This window comes from Crocuta crocuta, unplaced genomic scaffold, assembly GCF_008692635.1.
Source record: "Crocuta crocuta isolate KB4526 unplaced genomic scaffold, BGI_CrCroc_1.0 scaffold344, whole genome shotgun sequence".
NCBI classification, from domain to species: domain Eukaryota; kingdom Metazoa; phylum Chordata; class Mammalia; order Carnivora; family Hyaenidae; genus Crocuta; species Crocuta crocuta.
In genome coordinates, this window is record NW_027533081.1 from 48,036 (window position 1) to 72,840 (window position 24,805).

General features: G+C 49.4%; 1 protein-coding gene and 1 pseudogene across 1 annotated transcript; one reads left to right on the plus strand and one right to left on the minus strand.

Annotated features, from left to right (window-relative positions):
• The first annotated feature begins 483 nt into the window (after positions 1 to 483).
• On the plus strand, positions 484 to 1,443 carry LOC144216483 (large ribosomal subunit protein bL9m pseudogene; annotated as a pseudogene).
• A 2,727-nt stretch (positions 1,444 to 4,170) lies between these two features.
• Positions 4,171 to 21,879, minus strand: SLC2A11 (solute carrier family 2 member 11). Its single transcript, XM_077745917.1, has 13 exons — positions 21,455 to 21,879; positions 21,281 to 21,371; positions 18,104 to 18,202; positions 15,490 to 15,650; positions 10,848 to 10,972; positions 9,912 to 10,041; positions 9,213 to 9,361; positions 6,014 to 6,201; positions 5,814 to 5,924; positions 5,198 to 5,299; positions 5,035 to 5,110; positions 4,673 to 4,800; positions 4,171 to 4,457 (listed from the first exon to the last, which is right to left on the minus strand). The coding sequence occupies exons 1-13, from the start codon at positions 21,877 to 21,879 to the stop codon at positions 4,257 to 4,259; spliced, it is 1,986 nt and encodes a 661-aa protein (XP_077602043.1). The 3' UTR covers positions 4,171 to 4,256.
• Between the last annotated feature and the right edge of the window lie 2,926 nt (positions 21,880 to 24,805).

A 24,805-nucleotide genomic window follows, 5' to 3' on the forward strand; every position in this document is an offset into this window, starting at 1 on the left:
CTCGCAATCTCTCTGTGAAATGAAAACTGTGCTAAGAAAAAATCTTTTTAAAGATTTTTTAAAGTTTATTTTTGAGAGAGAGATGCCTCTAGTATTTTTTAATATTTAAAAAAAATCTTTAAATAATTTCCACATCCACCATGGGGCTCGAACTCACAATCCCCAGATCAACAGGTACATGCTCTACTGACTGCGCCAGCCAGACACCCCCTAAAAACAGTAAAATCTTAGGGGCACCTGGGTGACTCAGTCCATTAAGCATCTGACTTGGGCTCGGGTCATGATCTTATGGTTGGTGAGTTCGAGCCCCCCATCAAGCCTCGCATGGGGCCCTGAATGGAGCTCCAGTGCAGGGTTCTCTCTCTCTCTCTGCCCCTCCCCCACTTGCTCTCTCTCTCTCTCAAAATAAGTAAAATAAACTTTAAAAAATAATAAAATCTTTGAAAAAAAATAGTGGACAGACTTTCCCTCTGCTCTGGGAACATGGTGGCAGCCTCGGGGAGAGCTCTGCTGCGAGGGGCAGAGGGGCACCGCCGGGCAGGAGTGTGGCTTCAGCCTCTGTCACAGAACACCGTCATCATGGAGTGCTGGTGGAAGGTGCCCAAAGCTGTGCCTGCACCTTGGACACCATGTCTACCAGCTGGTAGAGGGCATCCTGGAGTTCATCCTCACGCAGTCGCTGGAAGGACTTGGAGTCCCGGTGACCTGGACTCAGTGAAGAAATCTTTGGGCAGGAATTGACTACCGCCCCAAAGTCTGGTGATACATGCATCCCCTGAGACCAAGAAGTTGGTTAAGGAGGAGAAATTGCTGAGCAAGAAGGAAAATTAGAGATCTCAACCAGGGCAGGTGAGATGACATTTCTAAGGAGCTGCCACCTGGAGGCAGGAATGAAGAACAACATCAAGTGGGAACTAAACCCTAAAATAGTTGCCCACTATTCCTTTCTATTTATATATATATATATTTTTTTTTAATGTTTATTTATTTTTGAGCGAGGGTGTGAGCAGGGAAGCAGTGGAAAGAGGGGGACAGAGGATCTGACGCAGCCTCTGTGCTGACAGTAGAGAGGCTGATGTGCAGTTGGAACTCACGAACCACGAGATCATGACTGGAGCCAAAGTCGGATGCTTAACCCACTGAGCCACCCAACTGCCCCTGCCCGCCATAACTTAAAGAATCCTGGTGTTGTGGTCAGCCTGCATGCATTAAAGTTACCAGAGGTCCATCATTCGGTGGATACTGGTGTGAGGGATGGTAAATGGGCTTGATACTGTGGAGTTACCTATGATTGTGGTGAACTCTGAGAGGCCCAAGACCAAAAGGTACAAGTACTGGATGATCCAAACCTCCTCTCTCTCAAAAGCAAGAGAGCGAAATCAGAGGAGCAGTGGAGAAAAGATGGGCAGCACCCTGATACCACTCCCAGCTCTAACCAAGTAATGGAATTATATTTATTTTATTTTTATTTTGTTTTGTTTTTAATTTTGAGAGAGAGAGAGAAAGAGAGCACAAGCAGCAAAGGGGCAGAGAGGGAAAGAGAGAATCCCAAGCTGGCTCTGCACTATCACTGCACTATCAGTGCAAAGCCAGACATGGGGCTCGAACTCACAAATTGTGAGATCATGACCTGAACCAAAACCAAGAGTTAAATGCTTAACCAACTGAGCCACCAGGTACCCCCCAAAAATGGAATTTTAAAGAGTGTATGGGGACCCTGGCCTAAACTGCATGTACATGTTGAATCCTCCATATTCCCCACCTCCGTCTTTGTTATGCATCCAGCCTTACGGAGGCCGTCCTGCTCAAGGAGGACTAGGCTGTAGATTTGATACGCTGACTACTAACAGATGGAAACAGTCTAGATTCTATTTAGCCTCTTCCTCCCTGGAATTTGGTGGAACAAATAGAAGAGCTAACCACCGTCTCCAGTACTGGGCTCATCTTCATACACACTGGACATTTGTATCTCAAGAGGAGATAAAGAGGTTGTGCTCTTTTTGTTTTTTAGGTTTTTGTTACAGTGATATAGTTAATTTTATGCGGTTATTATTTAGTACTGCACCTTAATGTTTATTTACATATCTGTCTACTGCAAATGACACCATGTATGGTCTTCAAGTGTTTGTGTGCTTAAGTTTTGATATTTTAACTTTTTTTAAGAAAGAGCACAAGTGGGTGAGGGGGAGAGAGGGAGAGGGAGAGAGAGAATCCTAAATAGACTCCATGCACAGTAAAGAGCCCGACTCCAGGCTCTATCCCAACACCCTGGGATGACCTGAGCCAAAATCGAGTTGGACGCTCAACCAACTGAGCTATCCAGATGCCCCAAACTTCTTTTTTGTTTGTTTGTTTGTTTGTTAATAGTGGACAAAAGATTTGAACAGATTCTTCATGAGGGAAGATATACAAATGGCTATATTGAGCACGAGAAGGTACTCAACATTATTATGATGAGCATTATAATCACTGGTCATCAGGGAAATGCCACCATTTAACCCCAAGGAGACACCATTGCACACCCAGCAGCATGACTAAATTTAGAAGACAGACAATATCAAGTGTTGGCGAGGGTCTGGAGCATCCACAACTTTTCTATATCACTAGTGAGGATGTAAACAATAGAATCACTTCGAACAATTTCTTCTATAGTTTTTTGTTTTGATTGTTTGTTTTCCTCCTATAGTTAAACATACATTTACTAAAGGATTTTTTGAATCATCTCTACATCCAACGTGGGGCTCAAACTCACAACCCTGAGATCACGCCATACCGACTAAGCCAGCCCGGGGTCCCTAAACATACATTTGCTGCTAAACTCAGCAATTCACTTACCCAAAAGAAATGAAAAACATTTGTCTACACAACAACTTGTTCAGGAATGTTTATAGAAGTGTTATTCATGAATGGCCAAGAATCAGAAACAGCCCAAAAAGTCCATCAATAGGTAAATAGTAAATAAATTATGATATATCCATACAGTGGAATACTGCTCAGCAACCCAAAGGAATGTATGTATATTATAATATATGAGACAACATGTGTGAATCCCCAAAACTTTTTTGGAGCAAAACCAGACACAAATGTATACCTATGGTGTGGAATCATATCAAGCTCTAAAAAAGGCAAATGTGACCTATGGTGGCCTGGGCCTGCAGGTGTGGTGGCTTACTGGTTGTAAAGGGGCCCAAGGGAGCCTTTGGGGTGAGCTTAATGTTCTACTTTGATTGTGGTGGTGGTTTCTTGGGCACATATACCTGCCAAAATTCATCAAGTGTATACTAAATACGGATTCATTTTATTGTATGTAAATTATACCTCAATGTTGATTTTTTTTTAACATGTATTCATTTTTGAGAGACAGACAGAACATGACTGGGGAAGGGGAAGAGAGAGAGGGAGACACAGAATCTGAAGCAGGCTCCAGGCTCTGAGCTGTCAGCACAGAACCCAACAGGGGGCTCAAACCCACAAACCGTGAGATCATGACCTGAGCTGAAGTCAGACACTTAGCCAACTAAGCCACGCAGATGCCCCATCATGGTTGGTTTTTGTTTTTTTTTTAAATAAGTTCCTCAGAAAATTCCTTTTTTAAAAAATTTTATTAAAAAAATGTTTTTTAACATTTATTATTGAGAAACAGAGAGAAAGAGAACATGAGCAGGGGAGGGGCAGAGAGAAGGGGAGACACAGGATCTGAAACAGGCTCCAGGCTCTGAACTGTAAGCACAGAGCCAAAGGTGGGGCTCGAACCCACAAACTGCGAGATCATGACCTGAGCCAAAGCCAGACACTTAACTGACTGAGCCACCCAGGCACCCCTTTTTAATTTTATTTTTAACTAATCTCTATACCCAACATAGGGCTCAAACTTCCAACCTCAAATTCAAGAGTTGCATGCTCTACCAACCAACCCAGCTGGTGCTCCCAGAAAATTCTTTTGTGACCACCCTCCTCAGATACGGCAGGCTCCCTTTTATGCACTCACGTCATAATCTGTATTTTCTCCTACCACGTTTCCCCGAGTTTGCAATACTGTTTTTATCGGTTGCCTGTTAGTTAACTGCCTCTAGATCGAAAGCACCAGTGGGTCCTGATCCCATCTCTCTGGCTCACCAAGCCACATGCAGTAGGTGCTACAGAGGCACTCATTAAACACGTGAAGGCAGGAAGGAGGGAACGCAGAGGGCCAGGACCCTGGACAGGAAGCAAAGAGAGAGCTGCAGCTAGATCTGGGCCCCACAGCACCTAATGAACTATAGCTCTGTGGCCAGGATGACTTCCGGGCCCAGCCACTCGGGGCCCTGGTTCTGCCTAGGGAAGTTGAGTCTGTGCAGTTCCTCAGAGATTTCCAGAAAGGTCTTGCCTTTGGTCTCGGGGAGGAGGAAGCCAGTACAGATGGCCGCACAGACACAGACACAGAGGAAAGGCACATAGAGAAAGTGGGACAAGCCCTCCTGTGGAAGAAAAGAGACTCTGAGACCTGGTGTCACCCTGTTCAGGGCCAGACAGAAGGCCTCATGACAGGCCGTGATGAGGGATTTGTCCCTCTTTATTCAGATGAGACCCATCCCCTCCAGCCTCAGCCTCCCAGGATGGAGACCTCCCGCTGGGGCTCTGCTGCAGACTCGGGGAACACCCAAGGCAAGAGCGGGGTTGGGAGGGTGCCTACCATGATGAAGGGAAACCCCAGCCCGACCAGGAAGAGCATGGTCCACATGAGCACCCCGCAGACCATATAGGCAGCAGGCCGGGCCTTCTGGTCAAACAGCTCCGTGGCCAGGATCCCTGTTACTCCGGCTAGAAGGAAGAGCAGGGACGGGGCTGCCAGCCAGGGCCACCACCTTGTCCCTGACATGGGAGTGGGGGCCCCTCGTCCTCTTCTCCAGCCACTCCTTCCCAGAAGCCCCAGTACAGGGGGGCTGGGTGGCGGGGCATGCAGGTGACATCGCATTTATATCCACTCATCATTCACCAAGACATCCGTGTTCTTTTGGCAAAGCCCAGAGCGCAGAGTTCCTTAGGCCCACTCACCAGGGCCAATGCCAAAGCTGAGGATGAAGGCAAAGACGCAGGATATAGCCAGGTAGGGCATCCAGGGGAAGGAGCTCTGTAGCAAAGGGGCAGAGGGGGTAGAGTGAGGTGGGGATCAGGTCACAGGGGATCAAGCCACAACCCTCATGTCCAGCCCAGCTACCTGCAGGCACAGGGCCACCGTAAAGACACTTCCGCAGCAGGCCATCAGAGAGTACCCCACTATCAGCAGCTTCCGGCGGCCCACCCTCTCGATCACCGCACACTGTAAAGGAAAGGAGCCCTCAGTAACTGACCTCTGCGCTGGAAGCATGCTTCCCTTGGTTTAAAGATGAACAGTGGGCAGCTGGAGGTGTTTGTGAGGAGGCAGTTAGGAGCAGTTGACTGCTTCAGAGGATTAAGACATTATTGGGGGGCCTTAGTGGGTTAAACACCCTACTCTTGGTTTTGGCTCAAGTCATGATCTCAAGGTTCGTGGGTTCAAACCCCACATTGAGCTCTGTGATGACAGCTCTGTGCTGCTTGGGATTCTCTCACCCTCTCTGTCTCTACTTCTCTCTCTCTCTGCCCCTCCCTGTTCGTGCTCTCTCTAAATAAATAAATAAATAAACTTAAAATGCTGGCTGACTCCCCCCATTTGAGCATAGTGACCTAGAGTGGAAAAGGGCCCAAGGTAGAAGACTTAAATTCTCCAGGTGTCAGCGAAGACGCGTTCCCCACCCCCACAGGGCTGGTGGAGGCTCAGCCCCCAGGCCCACTATAAACTCAGACAAACTCACACTGAGGCAAACCGCAAGCAGCTCGCAGCTCCCAGTCCCCACGATGGCGTACTGGACCTTCCCCTCGGGGATCCCGGCCTCCCGGAACACCGAGGAGACGTAGGCGTACATCTGGACAAGGCGGGCAGAGGGGAGGGCTGCCAGGCGCCTTCAGTCTGCAGCCCTCCCACCCCCGCCCAGGCGGGGGGAGGGGGCCTCACCGAGTCGGATCCGCAGAGCTCCATGGCGCTGCCCAGCAGCGTGAGGTTCATCACCTGTCTCCGCAGCCCGCGATCCTGGAACAGCTCCCATGGGCGCAGGGCGCGCCGGCCCTGGCAGGCGGTACGCTCCTCCTCCAGATAGGCCAGCTCACCCGCCACGTCCACTGTGCCCCGCAGCCGCTGCAGCGCTGGGGCAGGATACAAGGACGCAGGGTGCTGAGCCTCCCTTCCCCCAGCCTGTCCTTGGTGCCCTGCAATGAGCTCCCATCCCCAAGTCCGTTCACGTTCTCTCCGCCATCCTCCCCACCCCCCCATCAGATGGGGATGATCTTCTTGTCCCTTGTCATTTCAGGGCATCAAGAACCAGAAAAGGCTTTAGGAGCCAGGGGTTCTGTGGATACATCAGAGGGGACACAATTGTGGCAGATGGCCATTATCCAACGTCCCTGGTTCTCCACCCTTCCCTGTATCCAGGCTCTCTGCTAGGTGATCTTTGCAGCTGCCCCCACAAAGGGGCAAGAATGCATCCTGCCCCTAGGCACTAGGCTGTGCCATGTAATTCACTCTGACCAAAAGAATGAGGTTGTAAGAGGGTATGCAAAGTCCCACCCAAGCCTTAAGAGACCTTGCTGTTTCTACTTGTTTTTCTCCCCTTACCATAAAGACGTTTGGTGGCGCTAGCCCACTGGTCCCAGGAGGAGCAGAGATGGCCCAGCTGGGACCATCCTAACTTTGCTAAAGCCCAGCTGACTTGCATGAGTGACCAAGACCAGCAGAGCCACCAGCCAGGTGCAGCCTATATCAGTCAACCCCGGAGAATTCAGACACTTGAGCTAAGTAATTGTTTCTTTGGTTTGCCACAGGGATGTGATTATTAGGCAGCAATAGAAAACTGATAAATTAACTGATACCAGGGGTAGGTGCTACCATACTAGACCTGTGATCTATGGTACTGATTCCAAGACCAGGCAGAAGATGGTGAGGAGGCTGGAAAAATGGAAGCCTGGGTGTGCAGGGCAGTAGTGTGGAAACAAACAAACAAACAGACCTAATGAACTTCTGGACTGGAGTGAAGAGATCTCTATATGCTAAAAGCATGGACTGGTTGCTGTTAGCCGAGTAGTCTAAGCTTACCATATTAAAACATGAGCTCAAAAGATCTTTGGAGGGAAAATTTTTTAAATTTTTAAATTTTAAATTAAATTTTAATTAAAATTTAACTTCTTTAATTTTAAATTTAATTAAATTTAACTTGTTTTGTAACTCACTAGGTTAGCTTAATAAAAAACAAACATTGGGGTGCCTGGGTGGCTCAGTCAGTTAAGCAACTGACTTCGGCTCAGGTCATGAGCTCACAATTCATGAGTTCAAGCCCCGCGTCAGGCTCTGGGCTGACAGCTCAGAGCCTGGAGCCTGCTTCGGATTCTGTGTCTTCCTCTCTCTTTGTCCCTCCCCTGCTCACACTCTTTCTTAAAAATAAATAAACATTTAAAATTTATTTATAAAAACAAACAAAATAAACCTGTTTCTCATTTCTAGCCTCTCCGATTGGCAAAAAGAGGCCCACATTAAGTTACAGCCGGAAAGCAAATATAAATCCACACCTCTGCCCAGGAGCCATGGACGCAAGGTAACAATCAAATTAAGGGTTGGCTTAATGCAGTGACTCACTGCAGCCGGCAAAGGGGCATTTGGAAGGCTTAAGGGTGTTGGTCTCCAGCAGCCCAACTTGCCCCAAATTCCAGTAGTCGGTCTCAAGAGAGAAGCATGCCTCAGAAAGACTAGTGGGTGTGGCTTTTTGGCACGTGGATCAAATACACAGGAAAATCCCATCGTTTTTGAGAAAATTATATTGACAGAAGCTCTGCCAGCCTGGAGAAAAAGGGACCAAGACAATTGGAATGTACCCAACTTTCTCTGGGTACATTTGCAGTGCCCTCTTCAGAAGGTGTCCAGGAAGGAGATCTCAGAGGGAAGAAGCAAGAACCTGGGGAAACCATGGCCTAGGGAGCCCCTACCAGGGGCCAGAGCCAGGACTTGATCAAGGAACATTCCCTACCCCCAAGGCAGGGAGATCCGGCAGTGTTTTCCCAAGAGCGCTTCTTGGTGACTCTGTTCCTGCTTCCTTGACTCTTTGTCTTGGAAATGAGGGTTAGTTCTGGTTGCTCTGTCCTACTTTCACCATTGTGTGCAGAGTTCAGAGGGGCAGACTTGTGTTTTTAGCGCCTAGGTCTCGGGATCAAGAGAAGGCATGTATAGACTTGATGTGATCCTAAGATCCTAGACTTCAAGACTGATGCCATGATTGGATGAGACTGTGGGGTCCTGGATGACACTGAGCACGTTTTGGACAGGGGAGGGATATCAGTAATAGCTGTGGCCACAATGGCAAGCTGAGAGGGTGCATGAGTGGGCCCCGGTCTTCACCCTTCTCCAAATCTAAACCCTTTGCCATGTGAGAGGATATGCCATTGGTTTTTCCATCTCTTGACTTCGGGTTCAGGGACAGGACTCTCTTGGGCCAGTGGAATGTTAATGGGCACGGTGGGGAGGAACATGGGTTTGAAAAGTGTTTTTGCAATTGCATCTGCTTTCTTGTGCCTCTGCCGTCGCTGTAATAAGAACATTCCTGGGCTAGCCCGTTGGTACTAAGAGTGAGAGGAAAGGCATGTGCAGCAGAGATGAACTACTCCAGCCCAGACCAGCATGGACTGGCTAACCTCTGGCTGGTTCCCAGATGCCATGAGCCGACCCAGCTGAAATCAGCAGTCATGCAGCCAGCCCAGCAAGTATGTGAGTGGAGGATGCAGTAAATGATTATTGTTTCAAGCCAGAGATTTGCTGTTGTTCCTTGGACACCATTATCATGGCCATAGCTAATGAACAAGCCCATTAGCACCCCGTTGGCCTTGGGCCTGCGAGGTCTTACACCGTGTTTCATCTTGCATATATGGTTGGGTAGGGGGCTCCTTATTGCTACCATCCTGCAGTTCCTGAATGGCAGGGGCCGGGTCTGCTCTATCCCACTGCCTTGGCACTTAGGACAGCCTCCTGGCAAAGAGTTTTGAAGAGATGGATGGATGTCACAAAAAGGAGGGACAGCTTTTTCCTGATAAATGAAACCCAAGAAATGGGGACCCACATACTCTGGATAGATGTGCCCATTGGTCAAGGGTGGTCTGGGGACCCAAGGACTCACCTGCCAGACAGGCCTCCATGTCTCCACGGTCAATGAGGAGGTAGCGTGGGCTCTCAGGGAGCAGAGGGAGGGAGGCAAGCTGGAGCACCCCAGGCACCAGGCAGCTGGCCAGCAGCAGGGGCCAGACCTGTGGGTCCCCCAGGAGCTCCCTGGGGAGGCAAAAGAGAGGCCGGGCCTGGTACTTCCTTGCCAGAGCCCTGCCCACTTGCCCCCTACTCCCTAACCCACCCACCTGGCCTCTGCCTGCCCTGCTGAAGGCAGAGGATCTGCAATCCTCTCTGTTTCCTCAAACCAGTTCTGGATTGGACACCAAGATCCCTCCCTCCAGGGATTGCCCCAACCTTATCCAAAACAATTCCTCTTCCCAGGGCTCTGGGCTCTGCCCGCTCCTCTCTTTTCTGGGATGACCAGGACATGCTCCCCTTTAAAAGCCCAAATCTTTACCCTCTCCCTTGTTAAGACCTGTTCTTTGCTCCTTGAACTGGAGAGGATGCAAAATGGTGATTCACACTGAAGTGTGATTGACTAACACCTGTTTTATGTATTGGTCAGATGGGTGTAGACAGGATTTCAAAACAAAGATTCCTTAATACAAAGAAGCAATGCCTTAATACTTAACGGATGGAGGAGAAATTTAGGCAAAGGGCTTTTACTGGCACCCTTCAAACCACTCAGTGCACATGGAGACAGGTTGCTTACCTGAATCCAACCACCTGGCCTATCACGATCCCCAGTGCAGTGAAGATGGCTGAACTCATGGCCACAGATCCTCGGAGCTCCTTGGGGGCACTTTCCCCTAGGTACATGGGCTGGACATTGATGCTCACACCTAGATGTGTACACAGCCAGTAAGTTTCAGAGTACTTTCTTTTGCAGGCATAGATAACTAATATAGACATAGAGATCTGGCCATATAAACAGTACTGAGTCAAGAGGGGATTTGTTGATGGGTGGCCCTAAACGCCCAGGTGGGCATGCTCAAAACTCTACTTCCTCACATGACAAGCCCCAGAAACTGAGGAGTCTCAAACAGCCTACTCTGCCTCTGTAGTGAAAACCCAAGAATGCATCCTTTGTATCTTGGCCGCCAGGAAGCTCATGGCTTAGAGTGTGGCTCAAATATGGCACCTCCGCTAGCACAGGTTTGGGGATGTTTGTACTCACACTCTGTGTGAATTTTAGAAACGTTTTCTTGTTTCTGTATCCACTTTAAGTGTCTAGTTATAGAAGCCTTTTTTAGATAAACCATATTTAATCATTTTGCAAAAGAAGAGGTGAGCATGAATGAAAAATGTGAATGGGGCGCCTGGGTGGCTCAGTCAGTTAAGCGTCTGACTTCTGCTCAGGTCATAATCTCATAGTTCATGAGTTCGAGCCCCACGTTGGGCTCTGTGCTGACAGCTCAGAGTCGGGAGCCTGCTTTGGATTCTGTGCCACCCTCTCTCTCTACCCCTTCCCTGCTTGTGCTCTCTCTTTCTCTCCTCCCTCTCTCAAAAATAAGTAAACATTTTTAAAAATGTGAAGAAAGAGAATACATGAATGGATGAAAGAAATAAAGAGAAGAGATGAATGAATAAATGGAATACATGAATGAGCAGGAAAAGAGAGGCAGGATGGGCTGCCCTCCCACCATACCTGCACTGACTCCCATGAGCAGCCTGCCCAGCATGACCATCTCAAAGGAGCCTGCTCTGCGACTGAAGCCAAACAGGGTCGCCGCGGCCACCACAAAGATATTGTTCACCAGGAGGGACTTCTTCCTGTGGGAGGGAGTAGAATACAGGCAAGAGAGGCTCATGTCCAGTCTGGGGGAACTCCCCCTGGTGGTGCCTCTTTGCAGCTCCAGCCAACCCCAGTCAGACCTGTGTGCGCACATGTGTGAACTGTGTCAGGAGTCTAAGCTACACGAAGGGACATGACCATTAGCCACTGTACCTAGGGGCATATTGCCACACCCCTCTGCCAAGAGACCCGAAGTGCTTCTCCTTTCTGCCTGCACCACAGTGTGCAAAATTTGAGTCTTATGGCTTTATCTCTTCACACTAAGTGCTGCTTTCTTCCTATTCCTTTGTAAAATGAGGGGTCTACCATCTGATTTCTCAGACACAATAAAACCGTAGAGAAGAAGAGCAGGGACTTTCAGAGTAAAGGAAGGGATGCATGGAAAACCAAGTACTGTTCCCTCATGTTTTCTTCCATGTATAATAGAATCACTTCTCAGAACTTTCAGGATGGCTGGGTGGCCCAGGCCTAGCTCAGTGGGACATACTGCGAACCAGGGAGCAGGCACTGGAAATGCCAGCTGCTCCACCATGATGAGGCATCGGCTCTGGGATTCCTGATACTGAGCACGAAGTGCTGTCACACAGTTACTTGAGAGAGCTCACTGCAGATCACACAGCTCCCTGCACCGACAGAGAAACTGGACCTAGTAGAGGCCAGTATTCTGCCCAAAGTCAACAGCACACCAGTGACAGAATGTGAACTAAAGCATAGATCTCCTGGGCAGAGAGAATGGAGAATGACGTACATTATAACGAACCTGATCCAGCAGTAACTCCAATTGAAAACCATATGTAAAAAAGAAAAGAAAAGAAAAGAAAACTATATGGCTTCCTCCATGGTGTAAATTAATAAAGTACTTCAACTGTGGGGTATTTATTTGGTAAATGCATTTTGCTCCATTTCAATATACATCACTTTCACCTAGTAGGGGCAGTAACACACCTTTACCGACCTGCCTGAGGCTAGAGCCTCAGAGCTCTCCAGCTCTGGGCCACAATGCCTTCCACAGGGAGTTACTCATCCCACAGGGCATCCTGCTGGTCCACTACTTTGATGACTTTATACTGAAAGGACATGGAGAACGGCACTAGAGGTCTTGTAAGGTACAAGCATGACAAAGAGTAGAAACTGAAAAATGAAGGGGCCACTGCCCAATGGAGCTCCTGAGGTTCAACAGGCTAAGATATGTCATTACATTTCCTCCAAAATGCACAAGAACTCTCGGCCCGCCCTCTAATGATGGGCAAATCTCAGAGGATTTCTTCCCATTTTGGAGGGAGCCTGCACCACAGGCTGATCTGGCACATCCACCAGTTGATTTGAAAACCTGGCAGCTTCAGGCAGAGCTCAGCAAGAAGGGTATTCTCTAGGGAGTCCAAACTAAGTGCAAAGAGCTCTGCCACTCACCCCTTTAGACCTAGGAGACCCTGTAATGTTCCAAGTGACTGTGGCGGTTGTCTAAAAGAAGAATCACAACCCAAGACCTAGAGTTTTGGAGTACAACCACTCTACTTCAGGGAATTACCAGCCTCTTAATTATGAATAACTCTGGCCTTGTCAGTAGGCTTTTGTGGGGGAATAAACACCAAGCTGTAGGACCCCCAGCGGCCATGTACCCATCATGCACTGGGTGCCATATGACACTCCTATGCTAAGGTTGAGTGCATCCAGTAGCATTCAATTGCTATTTAAGTGATGCCCCATGTGGCCCCAAAGGTTCTTATGAGCAGCTTACTCATGTCAGCATGCCTACTTGACCACATAACCACCCTTCTCCCAAAGCACACCAGGGTCTCTTTCTTGTCTTCAGTTTTTTTGTTTTAAAGTTTATTTTTAAGAGAGAGCATGGGGGAGGGGCAGAGAGAGGGAGATAGAGAATCCCAAGCAGGTTCCAAGTTCAGTGTGGAGCCCAACATGGGGCTCAATTCCCCTACCATGAGATCATGACCTGAGTTGATATCAAGAGTCAAACACTCCACTGACTGAGCCACGCAGGTGCCCCTCTTGTCATCGGTTTGAAACAAAACAAAACAAAGCTTGACCCTGGTTTGCAGATGACTCTGCCCATTACTTCTTGCCAGAAATGTAGGGCTATGACCTTAAAGGACTCTCAGATGTGGCCCTAAAAGATACTGGAAGAGTGAAACCCTTCCGTAGACAGAATCGTGAGCATGGAATTTGGTCCCCTTTTCCAAAGAGTTTGGTCAGATAATCAAAGTCTTGGATGAAGCAGGATTTGAAGACTTGTTTCAAGAAGGTGTAGGGAAAGTTAAACAGATGGATCTCTCAGAATTAGCCCAAAACTTGAACCTATACACGTCCCTGTTTCCACTCACCAGAATCCCCCTGCCACTGCAGAAAAGGCTCTTAAAAACCAAGCAGACAGAATGACCCTCTCTGGGATAGCATGCAGCAGCCTTCCTCAGCCCACCCAGTGATCACTCCATTGCCTCATAAAGCAGACAGAATCACAAGGATAGAAAATGCACATGGTGGACACCTGAGTGGCTGAGTCGGTTAAGTGTCCAATTCTCGATTTCGGTTCAGGTCACGATCGCATGTTTCATGGATTCAAGCCCCATGTCAGGCTCTGCACAGAGAGCATGGAGCCTGCTTGAGATTATCTCTACCCCTTTCTCTCTCTCTGCCCCTTCCCTTCTCGTGAGCTGTCTCTCTCTCTCTCTCCAAATAAATAAGTAAAGTTTTAAAAAAAAGAAAATGCATACGGAATCAATGATAGGGGCCTCCCGTCTCCAGGCTAACCACCTTGCCACCCTACACACCAACCCTGACTCCTAGAAAGGGCAACACAGGTCAGGACTTCAGTCTGCCACTGGGTGGAAGATGAACTCCACTGAGTCCCCGCCCTGGGGATGGGACAGCAAGTTGTTATAACTGAAACAGGCATGTGTGCTGAATTTGAATTTTCAATTCCTTCCCTTCAGCCTTCTGCCAGTGCTATCACGTAAGGACACTGTACCGGGTTTTATTAGGTATTTGGGCAACAATGATCAGATAATGGTTAATTTCATCTATTTTGCAGGAAGAGCCTAAATTTGTTTGGAATGTACCCCTACCCCTTAAGGTTCAGGTGTGAACCCAACAATCTAACCTAGTCTTGGTGATCTTGTTCTCTATGCTAGTAGCCCAGTGCTGGGCAATGAGACATGGCACCTTTTTTGAAAAGTTTTTTTCTGGGGCATCTGGGTGGCTCAGTCAGTTAAGCATCCGACTTTGGCTCAGGTCATGATCTCACAGCTTGTGGATTCAAGCCCCACACCAGGCTCTGTGCTGCCAGCTCAGAACCTGAAGCTTGCTTCGGATTCTGTGTCTCCCTCTCTCTCTGACCCTCCCCTGCTCACGCTGCCTCTCTCTCTCTCAGAAATAAAGAACAAATTAAAAAAAATTTTTTAAAAAGACTTCTAAAAATTTTCATTTTTTAAAAAATGTTATTTAAAGTCAAGGTTTCAGGAGTAAAATTTAGTGATTCATCACTTACATATAACACCCAGCGCTCATCCCAAAAGGTGTCTTCCTTAATGCCCATCACCCATTTAGCCCATGCCCCCCTCCCCTCCAGCAATGCTCAGTTTGTTCTTTGCATTTAAGAGTCTCTTATGGTTTGCCTCCCTCTAAAAAATTTTTTTATTTAAGGGGCACCTGGCTGGCCCAGTCGGAAGAGCGTGTGACTCTTGATCTCAGGGTCGTGAGTTCAAGCCCCACACTGGATGTAGAGATTGCTTAAATAAATAAAAACTTAAAAATTATTTATTAATATTTATTTATTTATGAGGGAGAGGGAAAGAGGGAGAGAGAGGGCACGAGCAGGGGAGGGGCAGAGAGAGGGAGACAGAGGATCCAAAGTGGGTTCTGTGCTGATGGCAGAGAAGCCTGATGTAGGGCTGTAACTCATGAACATGTGAGATCATGACCTGAGATGAAGTCAGAGTCTTAATTGACTGAGCCACCCAGGGAGACCTAAAAAAATTTTTTAAGTAGACTCCACACCCAACGTGGGGCTCAAACTCACGACCCTGAGATCAAGAGTCACATGCTTTACCAACTGGGCCAGCCAGGTACCCCTTTCATTAATTAATTGATTGATTAACCAGTTAATGAGTTAATCAATCAATTAATTAATGAAATCAATGAGCATGTCTCTCCTGTTTGTACCCCAAGAACTGTATCAGTTGGATACAGAGAAGGGAATGAGGCCTGAAGAGGAAATACTTGTTTACGGTCCAATATCACTTGCTCAAGACGTGGAACTGGAAACCAGGAATCTTCCCTCCCTCAGGACACAGGGCTCTTCCTTCTACCAAATCCACTTGAAAATGTAACTCTCATGGTGAAAGTACAGGTGGAGCAGGAGGCTGGGAAGCTGACCTAGGCCTGGGCCTATAGGGCATCTTCCTTCTCCCACATTCCTCAGCCTACAGACTGGGGCGCCTCTCACCAAAGGGCATTCAGGGTGTCCCCAGAAAGCACTTACCTTCCCAGCATGATGGCCAGGGGCCCGGCAAGCAGCGCTCCAAAGAGGCCCCCCAGGGGGTACAGAGACACGATGAGGGACCACAGAAGCAGAACTAGGTGGTTGGGCAATGGCTGGCCAGTTCGCACCCACCATGTCTCATTGATGAATTCCTGGATGTGCTGTGGACAGAGATATCGGTCAGCTTCCCGGGGACAGGCTGGACACGACAGGCCTTCTCCCCTACAGGGCTCTGCCTCTGCAGAGCAGGCACCAAGTCTCCTGAGCAATACTGCTCCCCAGCCTTGGGGCAGGAACAGTCTCTGTTTGCCCTTCAGAGTCCACTTCACCCCTGTCCCCCTGCGTTCGGTCCAAGAATCTACCTGTATCAGTGGGGTCCTTGCTGACTGGCTTTCTATCGGACTTGGACTTGCCCAATGGTGAGCACCAGCAGGGCATCAGAGAGAAGCAGAAGGGATGTCTGTTCCCAGGTCACCTCAGGCTGGCTGTGACACTCAACCAAAGGTCACTGCTCCTCTCAAGGGGCCCTCCTCCACATGGCTCTTTCCTTCCAGTTTAGGTAATGACTCCTTGCACGAGTCCCTTTGGGGGTAGAGGTAGGAATGACTCTGGCATTACTGGGCTCTCCCCGGTCTTGTGTGTTCTCTCTGCCCCACTCAACCTTTGTAAATCATCCCTTGTGGTGTCTAAATCTGCTCGGTTTATCTGGAGCGTGCCACTTGTTTCCATGGGACCCCGACTTTAACAGCCCTTAGAAGTATTCGGTTAGGGGGCACCTGGGTGGCTCAGTCGGTTACGTGTCTGACTTTGGCTCAGGTAATGATCTCACGGTTCGTGGGTTCAGGCCCCACGTCGGGCTCTGTGCTGACAGCTAGCTCAGAGCCTGGAGCCTGTTTCAGATTCTGTGTCTCCCTCTCTCTCTGACCCTTCCCTGCTCATGCTGTGTGTCTCTCTCTCAGAAAAAAAAAAAAAAAAAAAGAAGTATTCTGTTAGATACTTCTGTTAGATACTCATTACTCTTGTTCACTGTTTAGACTGGGACTAGGCCTGGGGAGGTGAAAGGACTTGCCCACAGCCTCAGCCACAGGTCAGGCCTGGAGCCAGGTAGTTGGGACACCCCAGGGCCCCATTCCCAGAGCTGCAGTTCCGGGGAAGTAAATGGAGGCTACGTGGTTAGGAATGATTGCACTTGGGGAAGACCTGGGCACACTTCACTTGCAGGCATCCTAACAGGATGTGAGGGAGAATGTGAGGAGGGCAGCGAGTTTAAGGGTTGGGCCAGCTCTCCACTACTCAGGCCAGCTCAGGGTAATGGCTGTCAGGCCTGATACCCATCAGCTCCCTCTGGGGGAAAGTCCAGGGGAGCTAGGACCAGGGCCAGCCTCCCTGCCCTTGGCGGGAACTCCTCAAGAATGACCATCCAGGGGATTAGGAGGAGACTCTGAGGCCAAGAAAGTTCTATTTTGGGGGGCTGGAGATGGCCCATGGGAGACAAGGCGCAAGAGAGCCTGCTGCAGGTGGGTCCTTCTCCAGCCTGTATGTTTGCTGGGAAGTGGGCACTGGCATGTGCGTTGAATGAACAAACAAACAAGCAAACACAGCTAGCTCGGACCTCCCTTTGTAAACCCTGCATTCCATCCTTTCCTTAAGGAGTTGGGCTGCTGTCACTGTTTCTGGCCAGAATGTGGTCCCACCCTGGCTTCTGCTAGGCTACCATCCCTTCCTCTGGGGATTTCTGCCCATCCCCAGTTACAGCCTCTCCTGTCCCCATAAAGATGGTCACCTGACTCAGACTGGCCTATGGAAGTGCTCCACCTCTTGATCACATGATTGGCCTGGATGTGATCCAAATCAGCCAATCAGAGTCTTCCCAGACCTTTCAGCTGAAACTACTAGGGAGGACTTTCTTTGGGGGTTTCCAGCTGGCAGAAAGTCAGTGTGGCGACAGCTGGGTGGAAAGAGCAGGGGGAACAGGACAGGTAGGGAGAAGACAGCGGCACTTCTGTCCTAGGACCTCTTTCCTGCGGCTCTTTCCCCTGCACCCCCAGTGTGCAGCCCCAGGGCCTTCCCAGCTATGTAACGGGACACTCGCCCTTCTGATTTAAGTTACAGGCCAGCTTTTACCAATGGGCTGGAAGAGTCACCCTCTCCATGGTCACCACTGAACATCAACATGGGCCAGGTCAGCGTCAGGCATCAGGGGGCACAGGGATGATTGATTCAGACCCTGAGAGCAGACCAGCAGGAGGTTGCAAACAACCAACATGTCACCTGAATGGTGACAGCCAGCATGGAGGGCTGGGGATGGAGGGGTGACTTCCAGCCAGAGACTTTTGAAGGAAGGCAATGGTGTTTGAGTGGTTCTCGAAGGGCTTCTGCAGATGCAGTGGAGAGGGCTTTCCAAACCGAAGAGGCTTAGAAAGAGGGCTCTGTGCATTTGAGGAACTGCATTTAACCTGCTTTGCTAGGGGAGTTCAGGGAATAAAGGTGGAAGATAGGTGGACAGGTTCTGATCTAAGGAGGCCTTGAACTTCAGGTGGATGAGTCTGTCCTTATTCGTGGCCCTCACCCAGCATCCACTGGGATGGTGACAGTGGGCACAGAGAATACATACCAACGTCGGGGCACTGATGATGGAGAGGTTGTAGCCAAATTGAAAAGTCCCACCAATGCCAGCCGCACAGATGGCCAGGAGCAGGACCCTGCCCTGAATCTGAGGAGAGAAGGGAGGACACAGAGTGACCTTTAGCAGCCTCCAGCTCCCTCCCAGGGCTGGAACCTACCACTCACAGCACTGCAATCTATTTGAACCAGGCGGTGATGCTCCCACGTTGCAGATGAGGCAACTGAGGCACAGAGGAGGAGAGGAATTACCTAGGTCACATGGCTGGCAGGGAGCACAGGAAGCCCAGCCTTCTGTTCTGAGTCCAGGTCCCCGCTGGCGCCTCACCCTCCACCCTCTCCCCCATGAGCATTTTCCTGAAATGAACAATAGTGCTCCGGTCCTCCCTGCAAGGCTGTCCCTGGGCAGCCCTGCTGTGGTTCCAGAGCACAGCGCTTGGAGCTGGGGCCCCAGGACCGTGAAACTCTGTCCCACGCAGGACTGAACCCTAGCAAAACATTCTCCAACAGAGTGGCTGCGCCTTCTTCTCTTACCTGCCAGCCAGTTCCGCAATAAGACTAACAGAAGGGGCCACACGGACCTACACATGTGGGGACTTGCGAGGCACAGGAAGCAGCAGAGAGTGGCCACAGCTGGTGGCAGTGCTTGAGTCCCAATGCCAGTTCTGCCCTTACTCCCTTGTCCTGAGTCACTGTCTTACTGGACCTGGAGATGGTAATGCCTACCTCTGGCCTGGGGGACAGCCAGGGTACATGTGCGCCAGACATCCTTGGTACAATAAAGAACAGTTTTCGTCCCTGTGCCACACCCTTAGAGATGAAGGGAGAACTCTCCAAAGTACCCAGCCACAAGAACTCAGAGCCCTTAGGTCCCATCCCATTAGGTTGGTTTATGTTTTAGGGACTCACAATCTTATTAATATTTTCCCTTTTATAATTTTTTAATTACAAAATAACACGCTTGTTAACATTTTTGAAAATTCAGTATATGCTGAAGGTTCTCCACTGACCCAAAGGCACAGCACTGAACTGCTCAAATACTTTCCTAGGTGTTCACAAAGTAGTTGACCATAAAGATCAAAGCGCTGAGGGGGCGCCTGGGTGGTTCAGTCGTTTAAGCGTCCGACTTCGGCTCAGGTCATGATCTCACAGTCTGTGGGTTTGAGACTCGCATCGGGCTCTGTGCTGACAGCTCGGAGCCTGGAGCCTGCTTCAGATTCTGTGTCTCCCTCTCTCTCTGCCCCTCCCCTGCTTGCTCTCTGTCTCTCAAAATAAAATAAAGACATAAAAAAAATTTTTTTTAATCAAAGCGTTGGTCTTCTCCCGGTAAATATCATACTGCCTTTCTCGTTCTAGCAAATCATCCTGCAAACCTGACGTCCTACAAGTCAAATTTATGGTTTTTAAAATACTACATGCAAAAAATAAATAAAAATAAATAAAAATAAATAAAATACTTACATGCAAGTTCATAGCAGAAGGATGTTTAGCTAAAGATTAACCTGAAGGCTATTTATTCATTTTGTCAAACACCAAGTGCCTGTCCCAGCTAGAAACTATGCTGGGGGGCAGATACATCTGGGGAAAAGACTGATGTGCATTCTCCATCTGGTGAGGTATTGTGCTGGCAGTGGGGAGGTTGAGAAAGAGACTCTTGGGGGACAGGATCCTATCTTGCCACAGTTCTGGAGAAGGTCCATCACAGGACTTGCCCAAAGTTCCTACGATAAGTCCTAAGTAGCTTCTTTCCAAGCTGAAAGCCACAGGAGGAAACCAGGTGAGGACCCAGGACTCTGGTCTCACTGGAATCATGTTAAAGCTCCATGTGGGCTGCATAGAGGTGAGCATTCCACTAACACAGATCTGCAGGAAGCACAAGAGACCCAGAGCCTGGCTGGCTCAGTCAGAAGAGCATGTGGCTCTTGATCTTGGGGTCATGGGTTTGAGCCCCACGTTGAGTACAGAGATTACTAAAAAAAAAAAAAAAAAAAAAAAGGTGCGGGGGGGGGGGGCACCTGGCTCAGTCAGTTAAGCATGCAACTCTTGATTTCAGCTCAGTTTGTAATCCCAGGTTGTGATCAAGCCCTGTGCTGGGCGTGGAGTCTGCTTGGGATTCTCTCCCTCTCCCCCTCTGCCCCTCTCCCCAGCTCACGCTCTCTCTCTCAACTTAAATAAATAAATAAATAAGAGAGACACAGAGCCTGATCTCTCTCTAAACTTAAATAAATAAATAAATAAAAAGAGAGACACAGAGCCTGATGACAATTGAGTTCATGCGGCAGGCAGGAGATGCTGGCAGGTTCCAAGACAGCAGGGAAGCACTTAATTCACTGAAATCATGCATGGAGAGTGCCGAGCCCTGTGCCTGATCATGAACAACATCCGACATTAGCTATGATGGTGATTATCAATTCGGTGAACAAACATTTCTTGTCTCCCTACTGAGGGCAGTACATCAACTGTCCTAGGTGCTATGGATATAACCAGAACAGTAGACAAAAATCTCCACACAGCCCTTTCCCTCCAGCTGGGGAAGACGGGCAATAACCAAATGAATAAGGAAAATACAAAGTCAGCTGGTGTGATGGAGACACGAAGCAGGGAAGGGTGAGGGGGAGCGTTTGGAGAGGGTGGTCAGGGAATAGAGATGAGACCCGAGAAGGTGACATCTGCACAAAGACTTGAAGGAGGCAGGGGAATGTGCCGTGCAGATGTCTGAAGGAAATCAGCGCAGGTTGGCGGAGGAGTGGGGAGACTGGGGGGAGGGGGAGAGGCACTCAGAGATGGGAGGTGAGTGGTGTGGTCGTTCTCTTCTGGCCGCTCCCATTTCTCTGTGAAGGACACCAAGACAGGGCTTAGAGGGAGCATGTAGGATCTGAAGGTTGGGGAGTGAGGCGAGGGTGGGAAACAGTCCCAGGAGCGGGCAAAGAGGCGGAGACCGTCAGTGCCCAAGGGCTGCTGCTTCTCTGGGCGTGTCTGACCCGCAACACGCCCAAGGACTCCAGAACACCGCGGGCGTAGGGAGGGATGCTAGCGTGGGATCCTGTAGACACGTGACCCCATGCAACCTTGCACTGGCTCCCAGACCATCCCAGCGTGCAACCTCCTGTTCGTCTGAGCCCAGCACCTAACTCCACTGTACAAGCACCAGCTACTTTTGTACAGACACCTCCGTTAAGCCTTCCAGAGTGGCTGCGCCTGTGCATTCACGCCGGTCTGCAATCCCTCGTCTGAAACACCTGGGCCGGGCGTGTCTCGGAATTCAGATCTTTCCCAGTCTCAGGCGGGCATCAAGCACGTACACATTTCTCCAGCATTTGCGGCAACAGGGGCCTGAGCCGACCAGCGTTTTGGTTTAGGACCGCCGCTGCCGCAGGCGCGCGAGTGGAAGCGCATGCGCGCGGAGAGGAGGGCGGCGCAGTTATTTGAATAGGGTCTCAAGAGAGCACAACAGCAGGACGGCGCGTGCGCAGTAGGCGTCGAAGAAGTGTGTGTCATCTTAGAGCCAGAAGCGGATGCGCCGGCGCAGTGGGCGTTGAGGGCGCCTTGGTAGGCGGAAGGCTCGCGCACGGCGTACCTCGGTCCGGGGCGCGCGCCCGACACACATGCGCAGGCGCACAGGGAGGTTAAGAAGTGTGAGGTGCTGCCGCAGGCCACCTGGGTCCTAGGCTGTAAAGCTCGCTCCGGTTCATATTCCATCCCTCCCCTTCCGTAGCTTTGAGGCTGAAAAGCCACACACTCCTTGGTCGGCCAAGCCTGGGGGCCCATATCCGCAAACCGGAAGGGAGCTCTGGTCCGAGGTCACCACAGCCAACCCCTTGCAGCCGCCCCCGGAGGTCCCAGGAGCGCTCCAGATTCGCCCGCAATCCTCGTCCCCTCTCCCGCAGCCGCCCCCGGAGTGAATCTCTGCCGGTCCCTCCCTCGTTCCCCCTCGGACCTCCGCCGCTGCCCCGCTTCCCTTTACCCCTTTCAGGCCTCCCTGCCCACCACCCGGGGCCCGGGAGCCCCCGGTCCCGGGGAGGTCCAGGTCCCCAGGCACGACCTTCGATTCTACACCGACGTCCCTACCCTTTCCCTAGAGGAGGGGTAGAAATTAGGAGGGACCGAAGGGCAGACCCACCAGTCTCTGGAGCGCTCTCATCTGTCCATCTTGGCAGAACCAGTGATTTGGGGTGCGGAGAGAACCGGTTTCGGGTTGATCGCCTGAGAGGCTGGCCTTAAAGGTGGAGAACCACAGGGTCCGCTGGGCCTGATTAATCTTTTATTTCCCAGGGCTTCTCAGGCCCTGCATGGAATCCAGGAGTTGGATAAAGACCAAACCGAGACCCGACTTGCCAAAGATGCTATTTGTGGTCATAGAAACATACCTGAAAGTGGCCTTAGGAAGCCATCAGAGCAAAGGCTGTGATAGGACATACATGGGCATGGAGACTGCAGTATCTCTCTTGCTCATGCCTGGTTTTTGTTTGGTTTTGGAGGCTCTGAACTTGTAAAAAAAAAAAATTCTAAAAACACCATGCGTCTTTTAAGGAATAACCCAATAAATAAAATACTAGCAGTTGCATGCTTTTTCTGTGTCTGTCGAGATGATCATACCCGTTTTCTCTTTGTTAATAAGCTCAGCTACATCAATAAAGTTTCTAACGGTAATTGATCCTTTAATTCTTGGGATAAACACAGCTTGCTCCCAGTGTTGTAACTGTTATTAACACATTGTTGGTTTCAGTTGCTGATATTTTATTTAGATTTTTTTAAAAACTATTCTTCCCCTCAATCAGTGGGGAAACAATGGGCTAAAGTCCTGGAACAGTTGATTATATGGGGAAAAATGAAATTGGATCTCTAACTAACTCCATACATACAAACCATTCTGGGTGCTTACAAACTTAATTTGAAAAGCAGTCTTTAACCATTTTATTTTTATTTTATTTATTTATTTTTTTATTTCTAAGAGAGAGAGAGAGAGAGAGAGCATGAGCAGGCGATGGTCAGAGAGAGAGGGAGACACAGAATCTGGAACAGGCTCCAGGCTCTGAGCTGGCTGTCAGCACAGAGCCCGACACGGGGCTGGAACCCACGAACCCTGAGATCATGACCTGAGCTGAAGCCGGACGCTTAACTGACTGAGCCACCCAGGCGCCCCAAACTTTAACCATTTTAGAAGAAGGTGAATATTTTTGTAATTGTGGGGTGGCCCAGTCGGGTGGAGGCCAGGGGCCTAGGGGGTGAAAGAAATCACCCAAGGCAGAACAAAGGAGATAGGAGTTTACTGAATATGCTGCAAGGGAGCAGCAGGCCTTTGGCAAAGGAGAGACTGTCAGCCCAGAGGTGGAGGGCGCAGGGTGGGGCTGTAGTTAAGGGTGGGGGGGGAGGTATGGAAACTATGGACTTTTTTATTTTTGGTACCTGTGCCTGGGTTTAAGTAACGCATTGGTCAGCTAGGGCTTATGGATATTTTGATGTGGGTCACCTAATGGGCCTGTTTGTATCCAGCTAGCGGGTAGAGGGGGTCACTGTAGAATCTTCTACCTTACTCAGGTTTCCATTGCTCAAGTTGGCTGCCTAAAAGGCGGCCTCTACAATAACCTTAGGATAAATAAAACATACAGGTTTCTTTTTTTTTTAATGTTTTATTTATTTCTGAGAGTGAGCGAGAGAGAGAGAGAGAGAGAGAGAGAGAGTGTGTGAGCAGGGGAGGGTCAGAGAGAGAGGGAGATACAGAATCTGAAGCAGGCTCCAGGCTCTGAGCTGTCAGCACAGAGCCCGACACGGGGCACAAACTAACAAACCGTGTGATCATGACCTGAGCCAAAGTAGGATGCTTAACCAACTGAGCCACCCAGGCGCCCCTAAAACATAGAGGTTTCTTAGGAGGATTTAACATCATTAAAAATAAAAATCTAGTGGCGCCTGGCTGGCTCAGTGTCAGAACATGCGACTTTTGATCATGAGTTCAAGCCCCCAAGCAGGGCATGGAGCCTACTTTAAAAAAGAAAATAAATAATGAAATTCTAAAATTAAAAATCTATGTTAAAAGATACCATAAAAAGGTGAGGCTAAAAGCTACCAAGTTGGAGAAGGGATCCACAAGAATATGACCAAAAAAGTAACAGTATTCTCAAACTATCTAAAGAAGTCCTACATATCAATAAAAACAAGAAAATGGCAAAGTCTATGAACAGGGAATTTACAGAATAGGAAACAGAAGTGGCCAAAAAACAAACAATCAAAAAAAAAACAACCATGAAAAGATGCTGGCCTGTATCAGCAATCAGGAAATGCAAGCTGGATCCACAATAGAGTACTGTTTCAGACAGCAGACTAGCAGCTAATTTCTGACAATTCCAAAGTAGCATGAATCTGTTGGACCACTTACTGCTGATGGAAATGTAAATGAGGAGAGCAATTTGGGCATACCCAAATAGGAGTTGCAAATACCCAGCAACACAGCAATCCCTGCAGTTCCACTCCTGAGTTTGGCTTAGAGAAACCCTTAATCCCATGCTCAAGAACTTCTGGGGGTGGCAGGGTGGATCAATCGATTAAACGTCCAACTTCAGCTCAGGTCATGATCACACAGTACATGAGTTCGAGCCCTCCATCAGGCTCTGCTCTGACAGCTCAGAGCCTGGAGCTGCTTTGGTTTCTGTGTCTCCCTCTCTCTCTGCCCCTTCCCACCCCCCCCACCCCCCAG

Coding starts and splice junctions, on each gene's coding strand:
- SLC2A11 (XM_077745917.1), bottom strand. CDS start 21,879: ATGGGCCCCCAGGCTTGGCCGACCAAGGAGTGTGTGGCTTTTCAGCCT. Junction 15,651..18,103: donor TCATCAGTGCCCCGACGTTG/GTATGTATTCTC, acceptor CTCTGTCCACAG/CACATCCAGGAATTCATCAA. Junction 9,362..9,911: donor GGCCAGGTGGTTGGATTCAG/GTAAGCAACCTG, acceptor TTGCCTCCCCAG/GGAGCTCCTGGGGGACCCAC.